Here is a 24,750-nt window from a genome sequence, read left to right as displayed (position 1 = left end):
GCAGCCTGGATTCGAACCAGGTATTGCACTGAGATGCAGTGCCTTAGGCCGCTTGGGAGCCCCCAGCCTTGTATAACCACCATCAAGCTGTAGGCCTAAGAGCGCATCCTGTTAAGTCTTAATACCGTAACTTACTTAGGTCTATATTTCAATACTTATATAGGCTACTGTATCAATCATTCATTTTTAGTTCGTCATAACACCGCATACGAGTCATTCATGATTTGAAATGCAATCAAGCATTTGTTTTATAAATTACAAAGCAAAGCGACCATTGAATATTAAATAGGCCTAAACCGTTCCATTTCAGAAATTTCATTCTCAAATGAATGACTGTTTTTAGTCTTTGCTGCAATAAAGGCTTTACATTTTTTAGATTTTTTTTATTTTTAATTTTTTACTACAGCCTCTCAGGTACGCTTCATTTTTTTTTTTTTTTTTTTTTACATTGTTAACAATCGCTCAGAAAAGTTGTATTGTAATCTAACAGCACCTGTTTGGCACACCTGATATGGATGCAGCACTTGCTCCTTTTTCTTGATCAGTATTTTCCACAAGTCAATTGTTTTCCACACATCTGACTTCCCCTTTACCTCCTGAGCAACCAGTAAACATTCCCCCGTTTCAGTTTTTTTTCTCAAGTCCTATGCATTAATTTTGCTGTTATGTGTTCGGAGTTTGTTATAATCGATTTATTTATGTGATTGTGATATGCTATAGGCCTAGGTCAGGCCCTGTTGGTCATCTGCATACATCACGTAAAGAGAGCAAGGGTTGAAGGAATAGGGATTGTTTTACAGAAATCCCTAATTTGTTTAGGTAACAACTTTTCAGTCAGAAATGGCTGTAATTATGATGCAGCTTCAGCAACACGGACAGCACGATACACACTGATGTTCTGTGGTGGTCGCTGCAGCAGGGAAGAGAGACAATGGTTGCTCGTCAGTGCGGTCGGACTAAATCTAGTCAATTTTATGTCTTAATTATTTAATCGAACAGTTCGCATAAAACATCATAAAAGCTCAGTGCATATAGTTAATTTGATTAAAACACATAGGATGTCTATATATGGAAAAATACACGTTTGAACATTTCGACCAATCGATTGACTCTTGGTCGACCAAGATAATTTTTAGTCGGGACAACCCTATTTTTAATTTAAAGAGGGGTACAGCCTCTGTGCTCACAACGAACGCACCCTGGAAGTTGCACTGACTTTTCAAAACATTCAAGTTTGTGCTCAGCAGACCTGAAATTTGCTTGGTGCTGGAATTCGAGGGAACATTGGTCCCAAAGCCAGCCCACTAAACTGCCAGAACAAACGCACTGTATTTTTGCTCTGGCCACCCTTAGTGCCCCCCCCCAATTCACATTGGGTCAATCATATTTCAGGCCGGTGCCACCCATCTCATAACACCCATGCTCATAAGGTAGAGTGCCTTTCACAACAGGTTGGGTTTGCTGCACCTTGGCAGACCGAGGGCCCTTCTGAGCTCTGTCCCACAACTGATAAATTAGTCACAGGACCCAAGCCTTCAAGACACTTAGAGCCGGGGCTTAGCCTGTGGTTACAGGTAAGTCCGAGCCGGCCCTGAAGCCCACTGCAAACAAGTCAGTCACTGCCAGTGGTGCAGGGTATTAATGGTGCATTTCTTGAGAATAGGTTTAGGAAATGCGTTCTTCCAGAATACTGCATCATGGCATTATTGTAATGCACTGATTGCTGTCGCTTGTCTCTAGGTGGCTAACCTAAATGGGAGAGACAACACCTTCACATTGAAGGACTCTTTGTTTAAGGACATTCAGAAGGACTGGCCAGGCTACACTGAGGGAGACCAGCAACTTCTGAAGAGGATCCTTGTTCGGTATGTGCTAGATGGTGCTATATTACTATACCGCATGCCATATTAAACCAATGCTTTTCTGTGTAGCTCCACGTGTCAATAACTGCCAGCGGCATAAACCAGCAATAATGGGATCATCCCCACATTGGTTTCTGGAGTTTTTCACCTCTGCTTTGTGTGGTTTAAACAAACTTCCATAGAATCCCAGGAGCTCCAAGTATGCTCAGGAATAGTAGATTCTAGTCTGAAACCAGGCACTGTTCTCTCTGTGTGGATCCCTGCTCTGAGTATTCCCTCTGCCCTGTTTTGTTGACAGAACTAGCTGGCTTTTTTTTCTTTGGTGGGACCCAGTGGAAAAAGCTGTTTTTTAACATCTGGGGCAGTAAGAAAATGTACATCCCAGCTAAATTTAGAATAGGCATTGCAGAGCGCTTAGCTGGGTTTACGGAGTTGACCCAAAGTTGTTGGACTCAATATAGCAGGGAATATTTCACACACTCAATTATTAAATGTTTCTGTGGAAGTCATCCCAAAGCAATATATTTCAATCATATATTTTTTGGGACTGGACTTTGAGCTTGGCTAGCTTATGAGCTGACCACCCTCCCTCCCCTAAAGTTTGAACACCAGCCGTAGTCACGCAAGAGTGGTGCAGCAAAATGATCGGAAGGCCTGTGATGCAACACTGTTCCAGCACATGCTGATCCATGTGTGAGGTGGCACTGGTCCAAGGTCCAGGCCTGGGCTTGCTTGTCTTCAGTTGGGACTTGACCAGAGCACAGCAGCCAGCCTTTCCCCTAGTCTGCTCTCCCCACCCCTCTAGCGCACTCTCGCTTTTTCTCTCTCCCTCTTTCTCCTCCCTACCACTCGCTCTCTGTCAGGGTGTGGTTTGGAGATTTCCCCAGTGTATCCCACTGCCCCCTACTGTCCACACTACCAACATACACAAATAACCTGTTTATGTACACATTACACACCCTTTCTATTTTTTTATGCAACTGTAACTTAGCATCTCACCCAGGGCTTTGTCAATGATCTGGTTATGATGTCTGACTTGTGTTAAACCAGGTCAGTTTTATTTGTATCTGTCAGACTGAATTGAGTTGAGGAAAATAACAGAATGTAGAGCAAGGCCACCATAATGCTGTCATGTGCCAATATGTCACAGGTCCATTGGAACAGGGAATAGAGTTAACCTTGGCGCTATGAATTAATACAACCACCTAGTACTAGTTTGATTGCAGACTTGTCAACTCAATGGGGCTCTACTTGTGAAATTAGAAAAGGTTTGTTTATACTTTTTCTCCATCTCAATGCGCATTTAAAACCGTCAAAGTAGTTGCTCGTGAGCACACACTATATGTTATCTGTTCCCCACCGATAACCTGGCTGATTTAGCTCTGTGCTAACCTGCATAGCTGGCTGTGATTTTATATATGATTAAAATTCCATATCATCCAATTAAACTCGATGTAGTTGGACATAATCCAACACTTGTTCCTGAAAGCGAACGGCACCTTCTGATTAAAAAAAAAAAAGAACTAGATCACATGCTTGACTGACTGGTCAAATAGCTCTGTGTAGTGCCTAGCTCCACGTAGTTGTCGCAGATTATGGAAAGGGTTTGAATCTCACATTTTCCCCCCCTTTTGAGATGTAGAATTACATTTATTGTGTTGCTGTGTTGAGAAGTGGAGCCAAAATCTTGTAAATGACTGTTACGAATACATTTAAATAGAATTCTCTTGTTGACATACAGGCTACTGGCACTGCTACCTAAATAATAATCGCTGCTATATTACATAGACATGTAGGCTACACTTTACATGTACAATATTTTATATGTCTAATTATAATACCATGAGCTATTTTGAATCGAGGACAGCAGTGAACAGTGTTTTCCTTAACAAACATGTTTGTTGAATGTTATATTGTTTTTGTGCATCTCTGATCTGTTGATTTACCTGGGTCATTTAATGTTTTCATGTGTATCTGTGAGTTATTGGCATTCAAGCAGGCAGAAAGCCGTCCGGCATGATGTAGCACTGCGTAGTCTCTTTCGCTACATTGGAAGTTAATAAGAATACGACTTTAAAATCGCGAAAACGTCTATCATACATGTCAGATTTCAATACTATCTGATGTCATAACTCTCGAATGAACCATTGATCATATGTGAGATATTCCTACCTCAGGAAATGTGTAATTTAACAGAGGGTCTTGCAAATTTTTCCTATTTGTCTGCCCCTTTAGTCCAGGGGGGTGCATCGCATGGTGCCAAATCCTAGATATATTATAGAAAGGAGATATGGATCCAATGAATGAAGGAAAGTAATAACGCCCCACCCAGCAGATTGTCGACCAGTCGCGTTCACGTTGTCATTATGGAGACACCTATTTCCAACCTTTTTTCCATAAAACATTAACGCGCTAGAACTGATGCACATAAAGAAATCAGGCAACAAAGCACAGGAAAAATGACCTTAGGCGCTCTAGAGCGCATTGGATATATTTGCAAAATTCTGTTCATTCCAATGTCGACTTTTCTCATGGAAAACCATATAAAGCGAAGGGTTTTACACATTCTCAATTCTTGGGTCTCGGGGGCTGCCGAAGTGAACATTTGAAATGGAAGTTATGGAACTCCCTCGCGTGGTTCTTTTTATGGGCAGAAGTCCTCAATGAAACTGACATTAAATGTGGAGAATGATACATTTGCCTCTGGCCATCAAGTAGCCTATTAATTTATATGCCATTGTGGGTAACCATTTGATACAATAAATATGTTGAAATGACAATCTCTGAAGTCATTGCAAATCAATTTGTGCCACTTGTGTAGCCTACCTGTAGCTGGCAAACCAATTTAATAAATAGCACAACTTCAATGTTATTATGCCATTATTAAGGGACATGTTTAGTTAATTAAATTGGAAGCTATCGAAGCTCTATCACAATTGCCGATCAGTTGTTAGAACATAGTTGTTAGATTGACGGTAACAGCGGTCAGATTGGGCTACAAGTTAAAAAATATATTTAAAAAATTAAACTGTTCACAAGCATATTCACTTCATATACAGTAATATTTAATTCAGTGAATTAAAGATATGACCCCATCCTCAGTAGCCTATTCCAGCATGGTTTGGGAAACACAAGCATTTCTTACCTCAATCTCCTCGCTATTCATGTTGAATAAATCTTAATTTGAACTATGCAAGCTGCTTAATCATTGAGTTTACATCTTGACTACATATTGTCTAAGCAACTGTAGACTATCTGAATTTAGATGTAGGCCTATAAGGCTACCTGCCTTTATCTAAGCAAACAATGGCAAAGTTGAATTACAATCAGTCTGTAGCCTATGCCCATTGAAATGACAAGTCAATCTTGCAAATGGGCTATTTTATAATGGTTTGTATTCTTAGCATCTGGCAAATAACAGCACATTTGCCAGAAAATAGCCTAGCATTAATTTAGTCCAAGTATTTCTTGCTCAGAGATAAAGATCCTCTGTCCAACTTTCATCACTCAAACTCTCCTGTCGGATTTATCTATAGTTATGCATATCCGCAAAGGAGATTTATTTACAATTATAAACCTGGTTTGAGCCCTGAATGCTTATTGGGCTGAAAGCTGTTCATATATGCATAGTCACTTTAACTATACATTCATGTACATACTATCTCAATTGGGCCGACCAACCAGTGCTCCCGCACATTGGATAACCGGGCTATCTGCATTGTGTCCCACCTGCCAACCCCTCTTTTACGCTACTGCTACTCTCTGTTCATCATATATGCATAGTCACTTTAACCAAATCTACATGTACATACTACCTCAATCAGCCTGACTAACCGGGGTCTGTATGTAGCCTCCCTACTTTTATAGCCTTGCTACTGTATATAGCCAATCTTTTTACTGTTCTATTTCTTTACCTACTTATTGTTCATCTAATACCTTTTTTGCACTGTTGGTTAGAGCCTGTAAGTAAGCATTTCACTGTAAGGTCTACACCTGTTGTATTCGGCGCACGTGACAAATAAACTTTGATTTGATTTTAGACCATATACCACGGGTATGACAAATATACTTTTTACTGTTCCAATTACATTGGCAACCAGTTTATAATAGCAATAAGGCACCCTGGGGATTTGGGGTAGATGGCCAATATACCACGGATAACAACTGTATCCATGCACTCCGTGATGCGTCATGCTTAAGAACAGCCCATAGCCGTGGTATATTGGCCATATTTTTATTTAACCTTTATTTATTTAGGCAAGTCAGTTGAGAACAAATTCTTATTTACAATGACAGCCTACCGGGGAACAGTAGCTTTACCTGCCTTGTTCAGGGGCAGAACGACAGATTTTTACTTTGTCAGCTCAGGGATTCGATCCAGCAACCTTTTGGTTACTGGCCCAACACTCTAACCACTTGGCTGCCATACCCACTTGTGTCTTATTGCTTAATCATAACCGTCAATCGAGTTAAATTGACGGGAAATGATCTGGCGAGTTTAATAAGGTCAAATTATTCTCTTGCAACATATTCAAATTACTTCATGTCATAGCTCGCAAAATTAGTTTGTTTCACAATATAATTACTGCATTTCTTACGTCGTTACAAGTTTCTACAATATTCTTAATTGGCTTGATAATGAAAAAGGGTTTATTGTATTAATATGGCAACTCCTTTCTTGCTGTGGGGAAAAATGGGCTAGACTTCTAAATTGATAGTGCAGTTTGTTTAGGTGATTTTACAGCGAACTAGCTACTTTGCATGCTGATATTGTCTTTGAGATTATTGTGTGTAGCTACATTTGCTGGCTGGCTACCTAGCTAGTCAGTCAGCACAGAGGATTGCATTGTGGATTTTTTTTTTTGTCGACTTGAGCTGCAACAGGTTTCCACAAAGATTTTCCATGTTGCTACCAACCTTATTATAACGCCAAAATGAAACATTTGTTCACCAAACATATTGTTTTTTAACCACTTTTTCTTTTTCAGTGTTGTCGGATTTTTCCTTTTAATGTGCACTGTCATTTTTGAGTCAAACTCTTTGGCAGTGTGTACCACCAGGATGCGATGGTACATGACAGCCAATTGAGAAGGCCATGGCTCTTTGACTTTTTTTTTACTGTGCAGTAAACGTAAATGTTGTATAGACCTTGATCTTTTCCCCACAAAAGCACATGGATGTGTGTGTGTGAAACGGATTAGCAAAAACTTGATTTTTGTCATAGGCCTATATGCGAAGACTTGCCTTTTGAATTTTGTCTAACGTTAGTAGCCTAGTCAAGAATGCATCATGCTATACTGGCATTCAACACTTCAATCTGGAGGTTTAAAATATCCTGCTGGTGGCCAATTTGACCTATTTTAAGAAATGCCATTGGTTGGTGGATATAAAGTATGTAGCATTTGATCAAGTGCAACTACGTTGATTGATTTTAGTTGTCTGATGCGCATTTTGAGACTGAGAAAGTTTACACTTTTCTAATGTTCGCAAGTATGGCCCCAATGTGCCTCGACCTACTTCAGCAATAAATCAAATCAAGTTTATTTTATATAGCCCTTCGTACATCAGCTAATATCTCGAAGTGCTGTACAGACACCCAGCCTAAAACCCCAAACAGCAAGCAATGCAGATGTAGAAGCACGGTGGCTAGGAAAAACTCCCTAGAAAGGCCAAAACCTAGGAAGAAACCTAGAGAGGAACCAGGCTATGAGGGGTGGCCAGTCCTCTTCTGGCTGTGCTGGGTGGAGATTATAACAGAACTATGCCAAGATGTTCAAAATGTTCATAAGTGACAAGCATGGTCAAATAATAATCATGAATAATTTTCAGTTGGCTTTTCATAGCCGATCATCAAGAGTTGAAAATAGCAGGTCCGGGACAGGTGGCGGTTCCATAACCGCAGGCAGAACAGCTGAAACTGGAATAGCAGCAAGGCCAGGTGGACTGGGGACAGCAAGGAGCCATCACGCCCGGCAGCCCCGACGCACGGTCCCAGGGCTCAGGTCCTCCGAGAGAGAGAAAGAGAGAGAGAAGGAGAGAATTAGAGAGAGCCAAGATTTTCAAAATGTTCATAAATGACAAGCATGGTCAAATAATAATCAGGAATAAATGTCAGTTGGCTTTTCATAGCCGATCATTAAGAATTGAAAACAGCAGGTCTGGGACAGGTAGGGGTTCCATAACCGCAGGCAGAACAGTTGAAACTGGAATAGCAGCAGGGCCAGGCGGACTGGGGACAGCAAGGAGTCATCATGCCCGGTAGTCCTGACGTATGGTCCTAGGGCTCCGGTCCTCCGAGAGAGAGAAAGAAAGAGAGAAGGAGAGAATTAGAGAGCCAAGATTTTCAAAATGTTCATAAATGACAAGCATGGTCAAATAATAATCAGGAATAAAAGTCAGTTGGCTTTTCATAGCCGATCATTAAGAGTTGAACAGGTAGGGGTTCCATAACAGCAGGCAGAACAGTTGAAACTGGAACAGCAGCAAGGCCAGGTGGACTGGGGACAGCAAGGAGTCATCATGCCCGGTTTGCCGTGACGTATGGTCCTAGGGCTCAGGTTCTCCGAGAGAGAAAGAAAGAGAGAACGAGAGAATTAGAGAGAGCATACTTAAATTCACACAGGACACTGGATAAGATAGGAGAAGTACTCCAGGTATAACCAACTGACCCTAGCCCCCCGACACATAAACTACTGCAGCATAAATACTGGAGGCTGAGACAGGAGGGGTCAGGAGACACTGTGGCCCCATCCGATGATACCCCCGGACAGGGGGTATCACAATAGATTTAACCCGAACTCTGGAAGTTTTTCCCCAAATAATGAAAGTCTGAATTTTGGGCTTTCTGCAATGTATTATTTATGTCTCACTGTGTGGTGACTCTGTTTCTGTGACTTGCTTTGTTTTAGGAAAATGAGTCAGGCCCAAAGTCAGACTCAGAACACGACCACCACCACAGTGGCTCCGCCACCTCCAGTTGAGGTCCCACTCCCAGTGAGCCCTCCCAAAGAGCTGTCCAGCAGCTCCCCGTTGCAGGTAAGCCTCCTCTTCCTCCATTTCCTTCTCTTACATTTACATTTTAGTCATTTAGCAGAAGCTCTTATCCAGAGCGACTTACAGTAGTGAGTGCGTACATTTTCATACTTTCCCCCCCATACTGGTCCACCGTGGGAATCGAACCCACAACCCTGGCATTGCGCTCTACCAACTGAGCTACATGCGCCATGCTCCTCCACCCTTTTATTCTTTTCCACCTCCTCCCCACCGTCCTCACAGAACGTCCTCTCAGGAGGAGTTACCAAAAAATTGTATAACTAAACCAAGAGACCACAGCTTGTCGTTTCCAATGGGAGCAAATTAGTCATAGTGGGCAGAACAAGCAAGGAGCATTTATACATCCAGTGAAATATCTGTCTCATTGTTCTCTGTGGAGTTACTATAGATTTTATTATTAGCTCCTTCCCCTCTGGGTTTTCACCTCGGACACCTCATGTCCTTTCCCTTCCATTCCCTCCCTTACGCATTAGCAAATACACACTCCAGTCTCCCCCTCCTTCGTACACACACAAACGTGCAATGGTGTTGAAAAGAGGGAGTTTTGGAACACTAGCTGTAAACAGAAACCCACAGCGGAGCAGTTGTCTGGTTTGGTGAGAGACGTTCGAGGAGTTCTGCCAAACTAAACAGGTTAAGGAGCCGTGCCGGTCCACAGGGCTTCAAACTGGGCCTAGTGTTATTTCAGAACCAAGGACTTCCTGCTCCACTGTGATTAGGTCAGCCACTTCTAAAGTTGTTAGTGTAGGCCGGTTCAAATTAAGTCGGGTAGTAATACAATACCATGCATTGTGTGGAAAGGGCACGGTCATCATACACTCAGTGTAGCCGAGTTCCCTTTCACTCTGACTACTCTGACCTTCTCCTCTGCTTCTCACCAGCACAGCACATTAACTTCATTTTTGTATATATTCTTTATCTTGATGTGTCATCAATAGAAACTACAGTTCATACTTTCTCAGAATCCTTAGAGGTGAAATGAGTCCACATTCCCTGTTTCATTTTGTGCATCAAACTCTGTTTCTGCCAGAAACGGCCGGCTGCGGATTTCATTGATCCACTGGCCAACAAAAAGCCCAGGATATCACACCTCGCCAACAAGGCAGCGGGACCAGTAAATGGCAAGCTGAGTTCCTCTAATGGGAAGGAGGTGAGCGGGGTCATGGTCGCGGCAGTAGGAGACGGTGTGACATCCAGCTCCCAGCTCCCCCTGCTGGACATCCCCCGACCCTTCGACCCACTCTCTGATGTCAGCAACGACTCCAGCCACAATGGCCGGGACTGTGAGAGCCAGGAGGCAGCCATGGCCGAGAGACTGAGCCAGCCACCCGTCTTCTCTGGGCCTGCAGCACTGTCCGTTCCAAGCCTGGGCCACTCGTCCCCCAGACACATGGGCCGCGACAGGCCCCGAGGCAAGAGCTCCTCGCCTTCCCTGCACGGCAAGTCCAAGAAGAAGTCCAAAAAACACAAAGACAAGGAAAAGTCCAAGGAGAGGGAGAGGAAGGGAGTGGAAGAGCGTGTTCCTGAACCAAGAAAGGCCTGTGACATCACCTCCAGCCCTGACAACCTGAAGAGCAGCAGTATTCCACACAGGAGCACAGGTGAGTTGTCATAGTATAGAGATCTATAGTCATTGTTTGTAGTAATCACATTGGTACTCAGTTAAATCAGGTGACTGATTGGCAAAATTGGGGACCTCTACTGCTAAGCATGATTACAGCTCATGAGTTTTAAATCGGGTAATTCAGACATTTTGCACAATGGAAAGACAACACATGCTCATCCTTATATTTCAAATATCTGATTTTGTCCCAATTTGAAATGAATTGATAAAATGTATGTATGAACACTATACCTAGATTACTGCAGTCTGCTTTCTTGTGAATGGAAGCCCTGACTGATGTAAGTGATAATAAATAGTGAGTCTTCATGTATCGGCTTCAATGGAGAAAGGTTATCTTACAAAGTCACCTTGTGCTTCCTTTCAGATCTCAATGGAATGTGCAACAACACCAGTGTTCCTTCGTCATCGACTGAGATGGCAGACTATTTATCGTAAGCACTTCCTTCTTCTTACAAAACCAAAATACATGTATAATGAAATGACTGTTTTCAGCAACAGATCCTGACGACATGGAAAGTGCGCAATTGAGGTATTTCATTGAATCACTCCTCTTTCTTAGTTCTGCATTTCTCCCCCCCCCCCACCCTCTGAACAGGAAGTATACCGTGATTGGCTCTTCCGAGCAGCGTCAGACCTACAAGAATGACTTTAATACTGAGTACAGTGAGTACCGTGGCCTCCACTCTCGGATAGAGGGCATCACTCGGCAGTTCACTGTGCTCGACACTGAGCTCAAGCAGCTCCAACAAGGCACAGACCAGTACAAGGTACACCCCCTGGAGCATTGTGACTACTGTTCTGCCTAAGCACTTCAGCTGCACTATGGTGCCGTCCGGAGTTATTTTTGTTTTCATGTTCAACTTCAGGATTAAAATTGGAATGAAATGTTCTGACAATCACCGATTGATCCATTTTATAAATCGTCATTTTGTATTTTCTTTTACAGACAATCCACAATCAGATACTCCAAGAGTATCGTAAAATAAAAAAGGTAAGCTTTGCATCTGGTTTTTCTTTTTTTTCGTAAAGCTGCTAAAGGAATTTCTCCACAAATACTGATTGTTTTTCTATCCTTCACAGACGAATCGAAACTATAGCCAAGAGAAGAATCGCTGTGAATATCTACACAACAAACTGGCACATATAAAGAAACTTATAGCAGAATATGATCATCAGCAACTTCATAACTGGCACTAGTTTGACATTTACTCTTTTCTCTCTGGAAACCAGACAGAAAGAAACTGGATTCTGCTTACTCTAAAAGTACTTACTAAAGATGCCATGAAGGGAGTATTCCCCTCATTGGGGCCAAAAGCACTAGTGAGGACAAAGCAGACCACATTATATTTTTTCTTTTTTTAAGACTGTGGCATGTTTGGCCAGATCGCTGTGTAGCTACATTGCATCCGGAAAAGCTTTGTGGTGGTGTTTCTCATACTCTCAGCCCACCTTAGTGCACACAGATTTCTCAAAGAGTAGAAATGGAAAATCCACATTCTTTGGACATCTCCAAACAGCCTTTCCTGGTTTGTAGACTGGGGGGGTGATGGTGACACTGAAAGGGAGTCAGCAGATCTTAAGCCAAATGCAAATAGTTTAAGAGAAAAAAATATGGATTGCGATATCATGTTTTCTGATTAACTATTTTACTATGTTTTCTTTTTTAATTTATTTTTTTCTTTTTGGACTTACATAGGGATAACAAGATCTGTTATAATTTTACACTCCTCAATCAGTACTACAAGGCAGTGTATTGTTTTTGTCTTCATCTTGAATGTCAGCCAGTATTTTATGCAAAAGCTGCCATCAAATTGTCCATCTGTTGCTGTTCATAATTTGTTTCCTTTTAAAGAGATACAACTATCCCCATCAATTAATAAAGACAATGATATAAAAACTCCAGTCAGGCACAGGTGCCTCTGTTTGGCTTTTCTTACATCTTGTTCATATGTCTTAACCAGAAGGACTTAATGGAAGAGCAGGTGCATCCTCGGATGATAGGAGCTTAATGAATATAAAGGGGTAACACCAGCTGGTAAAGTATTTTTCAGAATTGGTCATGGTAAACTGTAATTATAGTTAGTGATGGTACTTGGCTATGCCGATCTGCTGTGGGGCAAGGTTGTTTTCAGCTTCCCTACGCAATTGTAAAGCCAGTTCACTGTCAGAAATTTGCAAACCCCACTCAGGCAAAATTGTATCACCTAATGGAAACAGGGAAGATGGAAAAATCAGCTTCTTCAACATAATGTAGTCTTTAATCATAAATTGGAAGATATTAGTATACCCCATGCAGCAGCATTTACTATTGTAAATTTTCTCTGTTCAATGTAGTGGAATATATTGGTTATAATTTCCCTTCAATCAATACAAACAATTTGCTCTTAAACAATGTTTTTCTTTTTTTCCCCCAACCCCGTGTTTGTTCATCAATATGATTGTCAAGGTGACTGTTAACCCAGGACCAGCCTCACATCTTCCAAGTGGAGTGGATGACTCAATTATCCTTGTGTATCTGCCAGGCTACAGTATTACAGCTCTTCAATGTGTCCCGAAAGCCCCTGAAATGATCAGAAAAGCTGTAATGTTTTGGAAACTGTTCTTCACTAAGCTCTCAATCCCTTGTCAAGTTTGGTCTAGTCAACTAATGCATTTCTGATATTGACCATTTTATGTGAATATGGAAAGTCCACTTTTTTTTGTTGCAAATATTAGTTACTCTTACCTGGGTTTTGTCAAAATGTATATTTTCACTTTGTCCATCAGTGCATGCTTTCCGAATGTCTTACAATGACCAGTATTAGTATCTTTACTTGAAACCGCTTCCCAAGGACATGCAAAGCCCTGATTTTAAACTTCAATATGGAAACTATTTGACAATGTTCTGACAAGCATTAATACCAAAACAAGATGCTCTCCCAGGAATTGACCAAATGGCATAATCCATTTCAGAGTAATTGTTGGTTTATTTTGAACATGTCATTTTAAACCAGTATTGCCCTATAACATGTCATCAAGCCTTTGGTTAAGATGTGAGTGGGGCTCTTATTCACTTCAAATGGGATCTACATGCCTTTGCTTAGATGTTTCCATGTAAGTTTACTGTATCATCACACATGAAATCCAAACACTACGCAACATGGCTGATGCTGAAAGATTAATTGGTCACAATGCTGATTACTGGGTCTGACAGATTGCCTCTGGGAAGAGAACATTGGGGTCTTGTGAATGTTTTGTGACCAGAATCCATTCTTGTCATCACCCAGTAATGTTGAGCTCTATAAATAAGAAGCAACTTTTCGCTGGTCTCATACTCGAGTTGTTTTATAGAGACATTCTAATATGATTACTGTATACATTTCACTTGCGGTCAATCCATTTTGACTCCATTCTTTTCATCAATAAAGATGGTAAATACATTTGCTTGGATATGGAACTAGTTGTGTTTAAGTATGAACTGCCAGAACAGTACACCATGGTATGAATTGGATGTGCCAAGTGACCTGTTAAGTTTAAGTATAAGTTTTCATATGATTACAAATGCTGCTGTTTTGGCAAAGAGATGGCTTTGGAGAAGATGTGGGGATGTTGTCGCTTAAACCCAAAGCCTGCTTTTTTAAACCATAAGGGTCTGGGACTGAAATTGATCTTTATTTCAATAAAATTATTTAAAATATTTATTTGGGGTCATATTCTGAGCCAGTTGTTGCATGGAATTTCAAACACACAAACCACATTAATTATGCGGAATTGAGATTTGGGGACATTTTGTAAAGAATTACAAATGTCAAATACAGAGGCCAAACAACATGATTTCACCCCCTTATCAGTCCTGGCCTGATATTTTACTGAATACACAAAACATGTCACTTTCTATTGCTGTTCCCATATAGCTCTAAATTACACCTCATTTCTGGTACTTGAATTGCCCAGTGTCATTTGTTTTACTGTTGAATGTACTGTGTTTCCTGCCCCATTTCTAAAAATGATTTCCTCATAATTGGGCAGGAAATCTATATTTAGCCCTGTGGACATGAATCATTGGAACATGTTTTCTTGATAAACTCGTATGTGGAATGTATGTTTTCTCTCCATTGTATATTGTCACACCTGTCCTTGATCAATATGTGTTTACTTATCATTGTAAAAAAGCAACATCATGGCATGTAGAGATGACAGCAGTACAGTAGTTAACAGTGAAACAGGAGCTGTGTTCGAATACTCTCACTAACCGTATTATTTATGACGTGAATCTAGTAGTATGGCTATAGTTAGTATGTCAAAAGTTCCCGGATGTCTTACTAAATTCGCCAAAATACGGAATATTCATGCTCCATATATATATATACACTATTTTCATGCTTTTAGGTATGGAACGCCGTTTGGTTCTTTGCGTGTCAAACAAAGATACGTCAAATAAGCTTGTTGACCAATCAGGACCTGGATAAGACTGCACGTCACATAATAATTGAACACGTTCATAATTGTTTTTACGTAGTTAATACGCATTGATTACACGGTCACAACGATTCACCGATACTTATGCTATGATGCTGGTAAAGTTGTCTCCCGCACCTGCCGCTGCCGCACGAACGCAGACACACTTCCCCCAAGCTATGGACAGTGCTGGTCATAAACAATTCTAGCTATCTGGTGGATACAAACAATGTTCTTCCTCAAAAACATAACAAAACGACTATCTGTTTCAGTAGCTATAGTTAGCTAGCTAACTTTCTATCTAGGTGTCATTTAAAATGCCCCTAATTTTTAAGACCGTTCCTATTTGATTAATGGTGGTCGGACCCACCTATGTGAAGCTAGCCACAATAAGGATTAGCCACAATAGTGGAATTTGCGATTCGCCTTCAGAATAAAAGTGTCGCAATGAAAGTGATGCAAATTAATACAAATAGTGGAATCATGCCATAATGGAATAGATCATGCTAAACGAGGTTGGAATGTTCTTATATAAATTCAACAAAAGACAATTTATTAATTTGACAAAAATCAGTTGAAATCAAAACTGTGAATGTGTTACGACTATAGAATTGCATTGGGGGAATACTTAAGGTACCCACTTATTGTTCTCCTATTGAAATAACTAGCTAGCCAGCTATTGCTCACGTTATAACGTTATAAGCAGCCAGTTAGCGTCATCTGGCTAGTATTGCTTGACCGGACAGGGTTATGTGTTCTAAAGCTAGCTACAATAAAGATTAGCCACAATAATGGAATTTGCGTTTCGCCTTGAAAATAAAAGTCAGTATTAGAAAGTGGTGCCATATTTAGACTAGGTCATGTTAAACAAGGTTGGAGTGTTGGAATGTGGAGCAATGAAATTGTGTATAAGTACTCGGTGACACCTACAGAACACAACTGTGAAGATTTGCAAATATTAGCGTCTTAGCTCTTATTGCGGGACTTTGACTGTGGGAAATCACCTCCCCAGGAGGTGGATCAATGCTTGGGGATCAATGAAATGGGGTATCAGTCTACTCAGTACACAAGTGCTTTTTTCCCCAAAGTCCTCAGAGTTATCAGGCTCCAAAACATCCACATTGCATAGTTTCTCCTCTGGAATAGTGTTCAATACACATAGTAGGTTCACTGGTACAATAATGTGGCTCAATTCACAGTTGTTTAAAAGTCCCGCAATAAGTCACTTTTCAGGCTGGTTGCATTGGTGCTAACTTGGTACTGTTGATGATTCGTTACTAGAGAAATGAGACCAAGTTGAGATGCTGGACGAGGTGGATAAGGTATTATAAAGACAGTTTATTCAGAGGTAAAAATATCTGGCAAAGCGTGCTGCACGGCCCCGTTCGTCTAGTTCTTAGGGAACTATCGGAAGAAGAGACCCGAAACATATTGTGCAGTTCTAGTTATACAGTAAATGACGTAGGTAGATTCTTGTAGTTCGTGCTCCTGACTGGTCGCTGTAAGTGGAGGCCCATTCCCTCCACACTGGTGTCCATGCCTCATTGGTTCCTGGCACTGTTCTTTGTTCCTGGAAACCCAGCCTAAAGCAAGGGTGTGTGTGTGTGTGTGTGTGTGTGTGTGTGTGCGTGTGCGTGTGCGTGCTGCATAATGGCATGCCTCCCTTATCAGTGGTAATAAAAGGTCTGAGTCAGCCATCCTCCCCTGCGTGGGGGAGTGAGGTTTGTATCTGTTACGGGCAGATGGTGTTTAAATGTGGGGTGTAGCAAGATATTTGCAACAAAGTCTGCTTTAATAAGGAAGGCATTATAACAGTATTATAGCTATGTGTTAAGGTCAATGAAGACAGCATTTCTTACAGTACCAAGCTAAAGCTAGCTAGATACCCCAGAAGTTTTAAAAACATCGGTATCAAAGATATTTGCAAATATTTTTGATCCTGATCTAATTCCAAATGCTCACACCATCGTTTTCCCATTCGGTTGAACAAATAATGCCTTATTACCAAAGCAGTATTGTACAATTTACATGCAAATTCAGCACACACAACATTCTTTAACGGAATTGTGTTATTTGACGTGGCGAATAAAAAGCTAATTTGACCCGTCAAATGCTGTTATTTAACGCGTGTATCTTTTTTGACATGCAAAGACCCAAACGGCGTTCCATATTTAGGGCCCATAATCCAACTTCAGAAAATGGGCGTGGCTTCACAGTTTTTCAGATTGCCGGAAAATATGCAGCCGAAATCCGACGAGAATGGATACAAATTCATTTCTTTAACTAATTATGACAAATGTTAAGAAAATGTTGAGCAATGTAATAAAGTAATGACTTTTAAAATACGTTACGTTGGCTGACAATTTGTAAGCTACGCTTCCCTTACAGCAGCAGTATGTACCGGTATGTTAGCTAATTTAGTTACCTAACGTTAGTTGGCACCTAATACAACGAACTGGCTAGGCAGTATGTTAAACTATATGCTATCTAACTAACTACACAACGTTTATTGACATGATTATTCACATCATTCTTAATTTAGCGGTATAGTCGTGCGTTTCATTGGACATTGTTAATTCTGGCTATTTACTCCGATTTCAGAGCACTCTTGCGCAGAATAACTGATTAATTTACGAACACTCAATACAAAGTTGAAAATGGCCAGTGTCAGTAAACGTCCTAAAAACAGCGTAATTAAATTGTTACCAGCAGCACAGTTACAGTCACCAATGCTCTGGATAACAGGAAACCGCCTAACCAGCTCTGCTAGGGAGAGTACAATGGTCAGTGAGGTGTTCTCTCATTTGTGTCTGGAAGTAGCTAGCCAACGTTAGCTTAGACGCTTGACTGCCATTGAACGCTTGGATCAAATTTACAGGCTATTCCTCGGCCAGAGCGTCCAATGTGTGCGCTGAATTTACTAACACACAATCTGACAAGAGTAGAATTTACAAACGCGCAGAGCGCACTCTGTCATTCCAGATTGAATTTACAAACACACCCGAAAACGTAAAATGTTTAGCTAGTCATTTGTTATGCTATCAAGCTAGCAAGAGGTTGCATAGCAACAGCATCAACATCTGGTAGACAGGCGAAGCTCTAGTACGCTCAACTCGTTTACAGTATACTATAATTAACTAATAGTATGTAGTATATAGTCATTAACTATGTAGTATACAGTATGTTAGTATGGGCATTCAAACACATCTAGGAAGTCTCTCATCAGAATCCTCTAGGGGGCAGCAGTACTTCATTTATAAACTGCAGATTGTGTCTCCATTACTTTTTCAACCTGGAGAAGGCTGTGAGAGGTTACATTATTAAATCAAGCTTTATTTATACAGCAAATTTCAGACATGGAATGCAACGCAATGTGCTTCACAGGAAAAAACTAATACAAATCACTGAAAATAAAATAAATAATATATTTACTACACAGCAAACATAAGAGGATAAAAAACAAAATAATAACTAAAACTGAATGACTAAAAAGCACCCTAAGGAAAAGCAAAGCTAAATAGGTGTTTTAAGATCTCTTTTAAATATGTGTACAGTTTTGGCCCCCCTCAGGTTCTCTGGCAGGCTGTACAAGAGGCTGAGGGCATAGTAACCAAAGGCTGCCTCTCCATGCCTCTTGGTCCTAAGCTTTGGGATAGTTAAAAGGCCAGTGCCAGAGGACCTGAGGAACCTACTGGGTACATAACTTAAAAGCATGCCTGACATGTATTGGGGTGGACAATTGTGGATTGATTTAAAACCAATAGAATAATCTTAAAATGTATTCTAAAACTCACAGGCAGCCAGTGCAGAGACCTTAAAAACGGTGTAATGTCTAGGCTTGGTCAGTACCCGAGCTGAAGCATTCTGTATGTTTTGCAGTTGACCAATGGCTTTCTTGGGTAGACCAGACAGAGAGCATTACAGTAGTCAAACCTGCTTGTAATAAAATCATGGATGAGTCTCTCTGTATCAGCCTGAGATAGAAACGGCCATACCTTGCCAATGTTCCTCAGGTGGTAAAAAGCTATTTTGGACACATTCCTAATGTGTGATTCGAAATTGAGTTCAGAATCTAAAATGACACCAAGGTTTTTTTACCTGGTGTTTAATCTTTATTGCTCATTAATTAAATTGTGCGGACAGATTCTCTCTGTGTGCTTTGGCTCCGACAATAAGTACCTCGGGCTTGTCTTGATTTAGCTGGCGGAAATTGTGAGCCATCCAAGTATTTAAATCACTAATACAGTCTAATCATTTATCCGTGCTTCTAAAATCCTCTGGTGAGACAGAAATGTAAAGTTGTGTACTGTCTGCAAAGCAGTGAAAATCAATGCTGTGGTTTCTGATAACACTGCCATGGGGTAACATATATAAACTGAATAGTACACCACATGTGATATGTATTGTCTTTGAGTTATGTTCACCAAGGGTGACAAAGAACTATTGACCAGTTAAATAGGTCCTAAACCAATTTAGAACTTTCTCAGAGAGGCCAACCCACCTCTCCAGTCTGTCCAGAAGGACATCATGGTCAGTGTAGAATGCATCACTTAAATCCAAGGACAGGGAGCTGTTTGGCATCTGTGTTTTCTCTAAGATCATTTACCACTTTAACTAAGGCTGTCTCTGTTCTGTGGTGGGCACAAAAACAAGATTGCCAAAAAAAAAAGTTAAATAGAGTTGGCAGTAATTTAGCTGTTTGAACACCAATAATGCTTAAGAATGGAAGGTTGGAGATTGGCCGTAAATTGCTAAGAGCTGAAGAATCTAGATTACATTTCTTCTTTCACCATAGCAGTTGTTAGTGCAGTGGGAAAAGTGCCTGTGAACAGGGAGTGATTAACAATAGCTTGCACTTCTTTAGATATGCAATTAAAATCTGTTTTGAAGAAGATGGTGGGGATAGGATCGAGAAGGCAGGTAGAAGTCTTAAGTTGTGATATCACTTTCCTGAGCATGTCTGTGTCAACCAGAAAAAATAAATCCATAGTGCCTTTGTGTGGTAGGCTAGGGCACATATCATCTAATTTCTTAACAGGTCTTGCTTTTTTATTTATTTTTATTTCACCTTCATTTAACCAGGTAGGCCAGTTGAGAACAAGTTCTCATTTACAACTGTGACCTGGTCAAGATAAAGCAAAGCAGTGCGACAAAAACAACAACACCGAGTTACACAAGGAATAAACAAACGTACAGTCAATAACACAATAGAAAATCTGTATACAGTGTGTGCAAATGAAGTAAGGAGGTAAGGAAATAAATAGTCCATAGTGGCGAAGTAATTACAATTTAGCAATTAACACCGGAGTGATAGATGTGCAGATGAGGATGTGCAAGTAGAAATACTGGTGTGAAAAAGAGCATAAAAAAACAAAAACAAATATGGGGATGAGGTAGGTAGTTGGTTGGATGGGCTATTTACAGATGGGCTGTGTACTGCTCTGACAGCCGATGCTTGAAGTTAGTGAGGGAGATATAAGTCTCCAGCTTGACTGATAACCAGCCTAATGTTTGTTATCATATCTCTGAAATATGCCACAAACTCATCACATACAGTATAGATGTGGAGGAAAGTTCACAGGTTTGCGGGGATAGGATTTATCAGGCCATCAATGGTTCGAGAAGAGCACTATCTAATTATAAGTGATCAAGTTAGAAAAATGACCCCGTCTGGCATTTCTAATTGCCTTGTTATATATGGGGAAAAAATGGCACTGCAGCCATTTCGGGAGGGGGTGTGGATGACCACACACCATAGCAGTCATCTTTTTTCAAGATGCTCGCTCAGAATATCATAATGGACCTGCAACTTTGACTTTCTCCACTTACACTCTGCAATTATAACCCCTAGCCACACATCTCAATTCTGTTCAATATCCAGGGACGGCAAAGGCCAGAAAAACACAATCAGTAAGTACACTTATCAAAATAACATTCCATAGGTTGTAGGTGTTTTTTATGGTTCTGTTGAGCTTCACTGTATGCCACAGGATTGTTTACTGTTTTCCTGCCTGCCACACTCTTGGGTGAGACTGAAAAAGCATTGGCATGGCTGTGTGGGTAGGAGTTGGATCTGTGTGGCGATCAGGGGCAGCAATCTGACTCACTTTGTGAAAGATCTTAGAAATCCATAAGTGTTCCAGTTGGACAGGTTTAGCTGCCTCGCCCCCGTCCAAATGTTGGCCTCAGCTCAGGGACCTGGATGGGTGTCAGCAAGTTCAGTTTGCTCCTGGTGGACTCCAGGCCAACCCCCTCAACATGCAACACCACTACACACTATTCAGCCTATCCACAGAGCCGCTGGCATGTTTATAACCACACCAGAAGTTAAGGACTCTCTTGCCTGTATGTTCATGGGTCTGCCAGCAAGGCACAATCCTTTAATTTGTCTCAGTCTTAAGGATAGGGATGAGATATATTCTCTATACAAGTAGCACGGATCAATACCCTAATTTGGGAAAGTAGGTCATGTTTAAGCGTAACCGGACAGTTGAATGACCTTTATACATCTCCCTGTTTGTTAATCATTACACAATGGGTCCATGTACACTACTGTTCAAAAGTTTGGGGTCACTTAGAAATGTCCTTGTTTTTGAATAAAAAGCACAAAAAAAAGTCCATTAAAATAACATAATATTGATCAGAAATACAGTGTAGACATTGTTAATGTTGTAAATTACTATTGTAGCTGGAAACTGCAGATTTTTTATGGAATATCTACATAGGCATACAAAAGGCCCATTATCAGCAACCATCACTCCAGTGTTCCAATGGCATGTTGTGTTAGCTAATCCAAGTTTATCATTTTAAAAGTCTAATTGATCATTAGAAAACCATTTTGCAATTATGTTAGCAAAGCTGAAACTGTTGTGCTGATTAAGGAAGCAATAAAACTGGACTTTAGACTAGTTGAGTATCTGGAGCATCAGCATTTGTGGGTTCGATTACAGGCTCAAAATGGCCAGAAACAAAGACCTTCCTTCTGAAACTCATCAGTCTATTCTTGTTCTGAGAAATGAAGGCTATTCCATGCGAGAAATTGCCAAGAAACTAAAGATCTCGTACAACCCTATGTACTACTCTCTTCACAGAACAGCACAAACTGGCTCTAACCAGAATAGAAAGAGGAGTGGGACACACTGGTGCAGAACTGAGCAAGAGGACAAGTACATTAGAGTGTCTAGAAACAGAGACCTCACAAGTCCTCAACTGGCAGCTTCATTAAATAGTACCCGCAAAACACCAGTCTCAACGTCAACAGTGAACAGGCGACTCCGGGATGCTGGCCTTATTTTGTGAAGTGCACCAGTCCCTCCTGCAGCAAAGCACCCCCACAACATGATGATGCCCCCGTGCTTCACAATTGGGATGGTGTTGTTCGGCTTGCAAGTCTCCCCCTTTTTCCTCCAAACATAACGATGGTCATTATGGCCAAACAGTTCTATTTTTGTATCATCAGACCAGAGGACATTTCTCCAAAAAGTACAATCTTTGTCCCCATGTGGAGTTGCAAACCGTAGTCTGGCTTTTTTATGGCAGTTTTGGAGCAGTGGCTTCTTCTTTGCTGAGCGGCCTTTCAGGTTATGTCGATATAGGACTCGTTTTACTGTGGATATAGATACTTTTGCAGCTGTTTCCTCCAGCATCTTTACAAGGTCCTTTACTGTTGTTCTGGGATTGATTTGCACTTTTCGCACCAAAGTACGTTCATCTCTAGGAGACAGAACGCGTCTCCTTCCTGAGCGGTATGATGGCTGCGTGGTCCCATGGTGTTTATACTTGCGTACTATTGTTTGTACAGATGAACGTGGTACCTTCAGGAATTTGGAAATTGAACCAGACTTGTGGAGGTCTACAAAAGAATTCTGATGTCTTGGCTGATTGCTTTTGATATCCCCATGATGTCAAGCAAAGAGGCACTGAGTTTGAAGGTAGGCTTTGAAATACATCCACAGGTACACCTCCAATTGACTCAAATTATCTCAATTAGCCTATCAGAAGCTTCTAAAACCATGACATCATTTTCTGGAATTTACAAGCTGTTTAAAGGCACAGTCAACTTATTGTATGTAAACTTCTGACCCACTGCAATTGTGATACAGTGAATTATAAGTGAAATAATCTGTCTGTAAACAATTGTTGGTAAAATTACTTGTGTCATGCACAAAGTAGATGTCCTAACCTACTTGCCAAAACTATAGTTTGTTAACAAGAAATTTGTGGAGTGGTTGAAAAACGAGTTTTAATGACTCCAACCTAAGTGTATGTAAACTTCCGAATTCAATTGTAACTCTTGGATGGCTCCATTGGTGATTTTTCAAGCAAGCTGTGGAGTGAGCGGTACGTTCTTAACTCGGTTACATATACAGTGGGGCAAAAAAGTATTTAGTCACCCACCAATTGTGCAAGTTTTCCCACTTAAAAAGATGAGAGAGGCCTGTAATTTTCATCATAGGTACACTTCAACTATGACAGACAAAATGAGAGAAAAAAAATCCAGAAAATCACATTGTAGGATTTTTAATGAATTTATTTGCAAATGATGGTGGAAAATAAGTATTTGGTCACCTACAAACAAGCAAGACTTCTGGCTCTAACAGACCTGTAACTTCTTCTTTAAGAGGCTCCTCTGTCCTCCACTCGTTACCTGTATTAATGGCACCTGTTTGAACTTGTTATCAGTATAAAAGACACCTGTCCACAACCTCAAACAGTCACACTCCAAACTCCACTATGGCCAAGACCAAAGAGCTGTCAAAGGACACCAGAAACAAAATTGTAGACCTGCACCAGGCTGGGAAGACTGAATCTGCAATAGGTAAGCAGCTTGGTTTGAAGAAATCAACTGTGGGAGAAATTATTAGGAAATGGAAGACATACAAGACCACTGATAATCTCCCTCGATCTGGGGCTCCACGCAAGATCTCACCCCGTGGGGTCAAAATGATCACAAGAACGGTGAGCAAAAATCCCAGAACCACACGGGGGGACCTAGTGAATGACCTGCAGAGAGCTGGGACCAAAGTAACAAAGCCTACCATCAGTAACACACTACGCCGCCAGGGACTCAAATCCTGCAGTGCCAGACGTGTCCCCCTGCTTAAGCCAGTACATGTCCAGGCCCGTCTGAAGTTTGCTAGAGAGCATTTGGATGATCCAGAAGAAGATTGGGAGAATGTCATATGGTCAGATGAAACCAAAATAGAACTTTTTGGTAAAAACTCAACTCGTCGTGTTTGGAGGACAAAGAATGCTGAGTTGCATCCAAAGAACACCATACCTACTGTGAAGCATGGGGGTGGAAACATCATGCTTTGGGGCTGTTTTTCTGCAAAGGGACCAGGACGACTGATCCGTGTAAAGGAAAGAATGAATGGGGCCATGTATCGTGAGATTTTGAGTGAAAACCTCCTTCCATCAGCAAGGGCATTGAAGATGAAACGTGGCTGGGTCTTTCAGCATGACAATGATCCCAAACACACCGCCCAGGCAACGAAGGAGTGGCTTCGTAAGAAGCATTTCAAGGTCCTGGAGTGGCCTAGCCAGTCTCCAGATCTCAACCCCATAGAAAATCTTTGGAGGGAGTTGAAAGTCCGTGTTGCCCAGCAACAGCCCCAAAACATCACTGCTCTAGAGGAGATCTGCATGGAGGAATGGGCCAAAATAGCAGCAACAGTGTGTGAAAACCTTGTGAAGACTTACAGAAAACGTTTGACCTCTGTCATTGCCAGCAAAGGGTATATAACAAAGTATTGAGATAAACTTTTGTTATTG

General features: G+C 41.1%; 1 protein-coding gene across 3 annotated transcripts in view; it reads left to right on the top strand.

The window, feature by feature from the left end:
* LOC139578334 (RNA polymerase II elongation factor ELL-like) overlaps positions 1-13,958 on the top strand; it is a 54,174-nt gene extending 40,216 nt beyond the window's left edge. For all 3 annotated transcript variants that reach the window (XM_071405782.1, XM_071405784.1, XM_071405783.1), the window contains 7 exons: positions 1,741-1,865; positions 8,771-8,897; positions 9,946-10,516; positions 10,904-10,970; positions 11,135-11,306; positions 11,486-11,530; positions 11,620-13,958. In XM_071405782.1, coding sequence (XP_071261883.1) covers positions 1,741-1,865; positions 8,771-8,897; positions 9,946-10,516; positions 10,904-10,970; positions 11,135-11,306; positions 11,486-11,530; positions 11,620-11,736 — 1,224 coding nt within the window. In that variant the 3' untranslated portion in view covers positions 11,737-13,958. The remainder of the gene's footprint in view (positions 1-1,740; positions 1,866-8,770; positions 8,898-9,945; positions 10,517-10,903; positions 10,971-11,134; positions 11,307-11,485; positions 11,531-11,619) is intronic.
* The last annotated feature ends 10,792 nt before the right edge of the window (positions 13,959-24,750 follow it).

This window comes from Salvelinus alpinus, chromosome 6 (assembly GCF_045679555.1).
Source record: "Salvelinus alpinus chromosome 6, SLU_Salpinus.1, whole genome shotgun sequence".
NCBI classification, from domain to species: Eukaryota; Metazoa; Chordata; class Actinopteri; order Salmoniformes; family Salmonidae; genus Salvelinus; species Salvelinus alpinus.
Note: the sequence above shows the minus strand (reverse complement) of the source record. Positions and strands in the feature narration are given on the sequence as shown.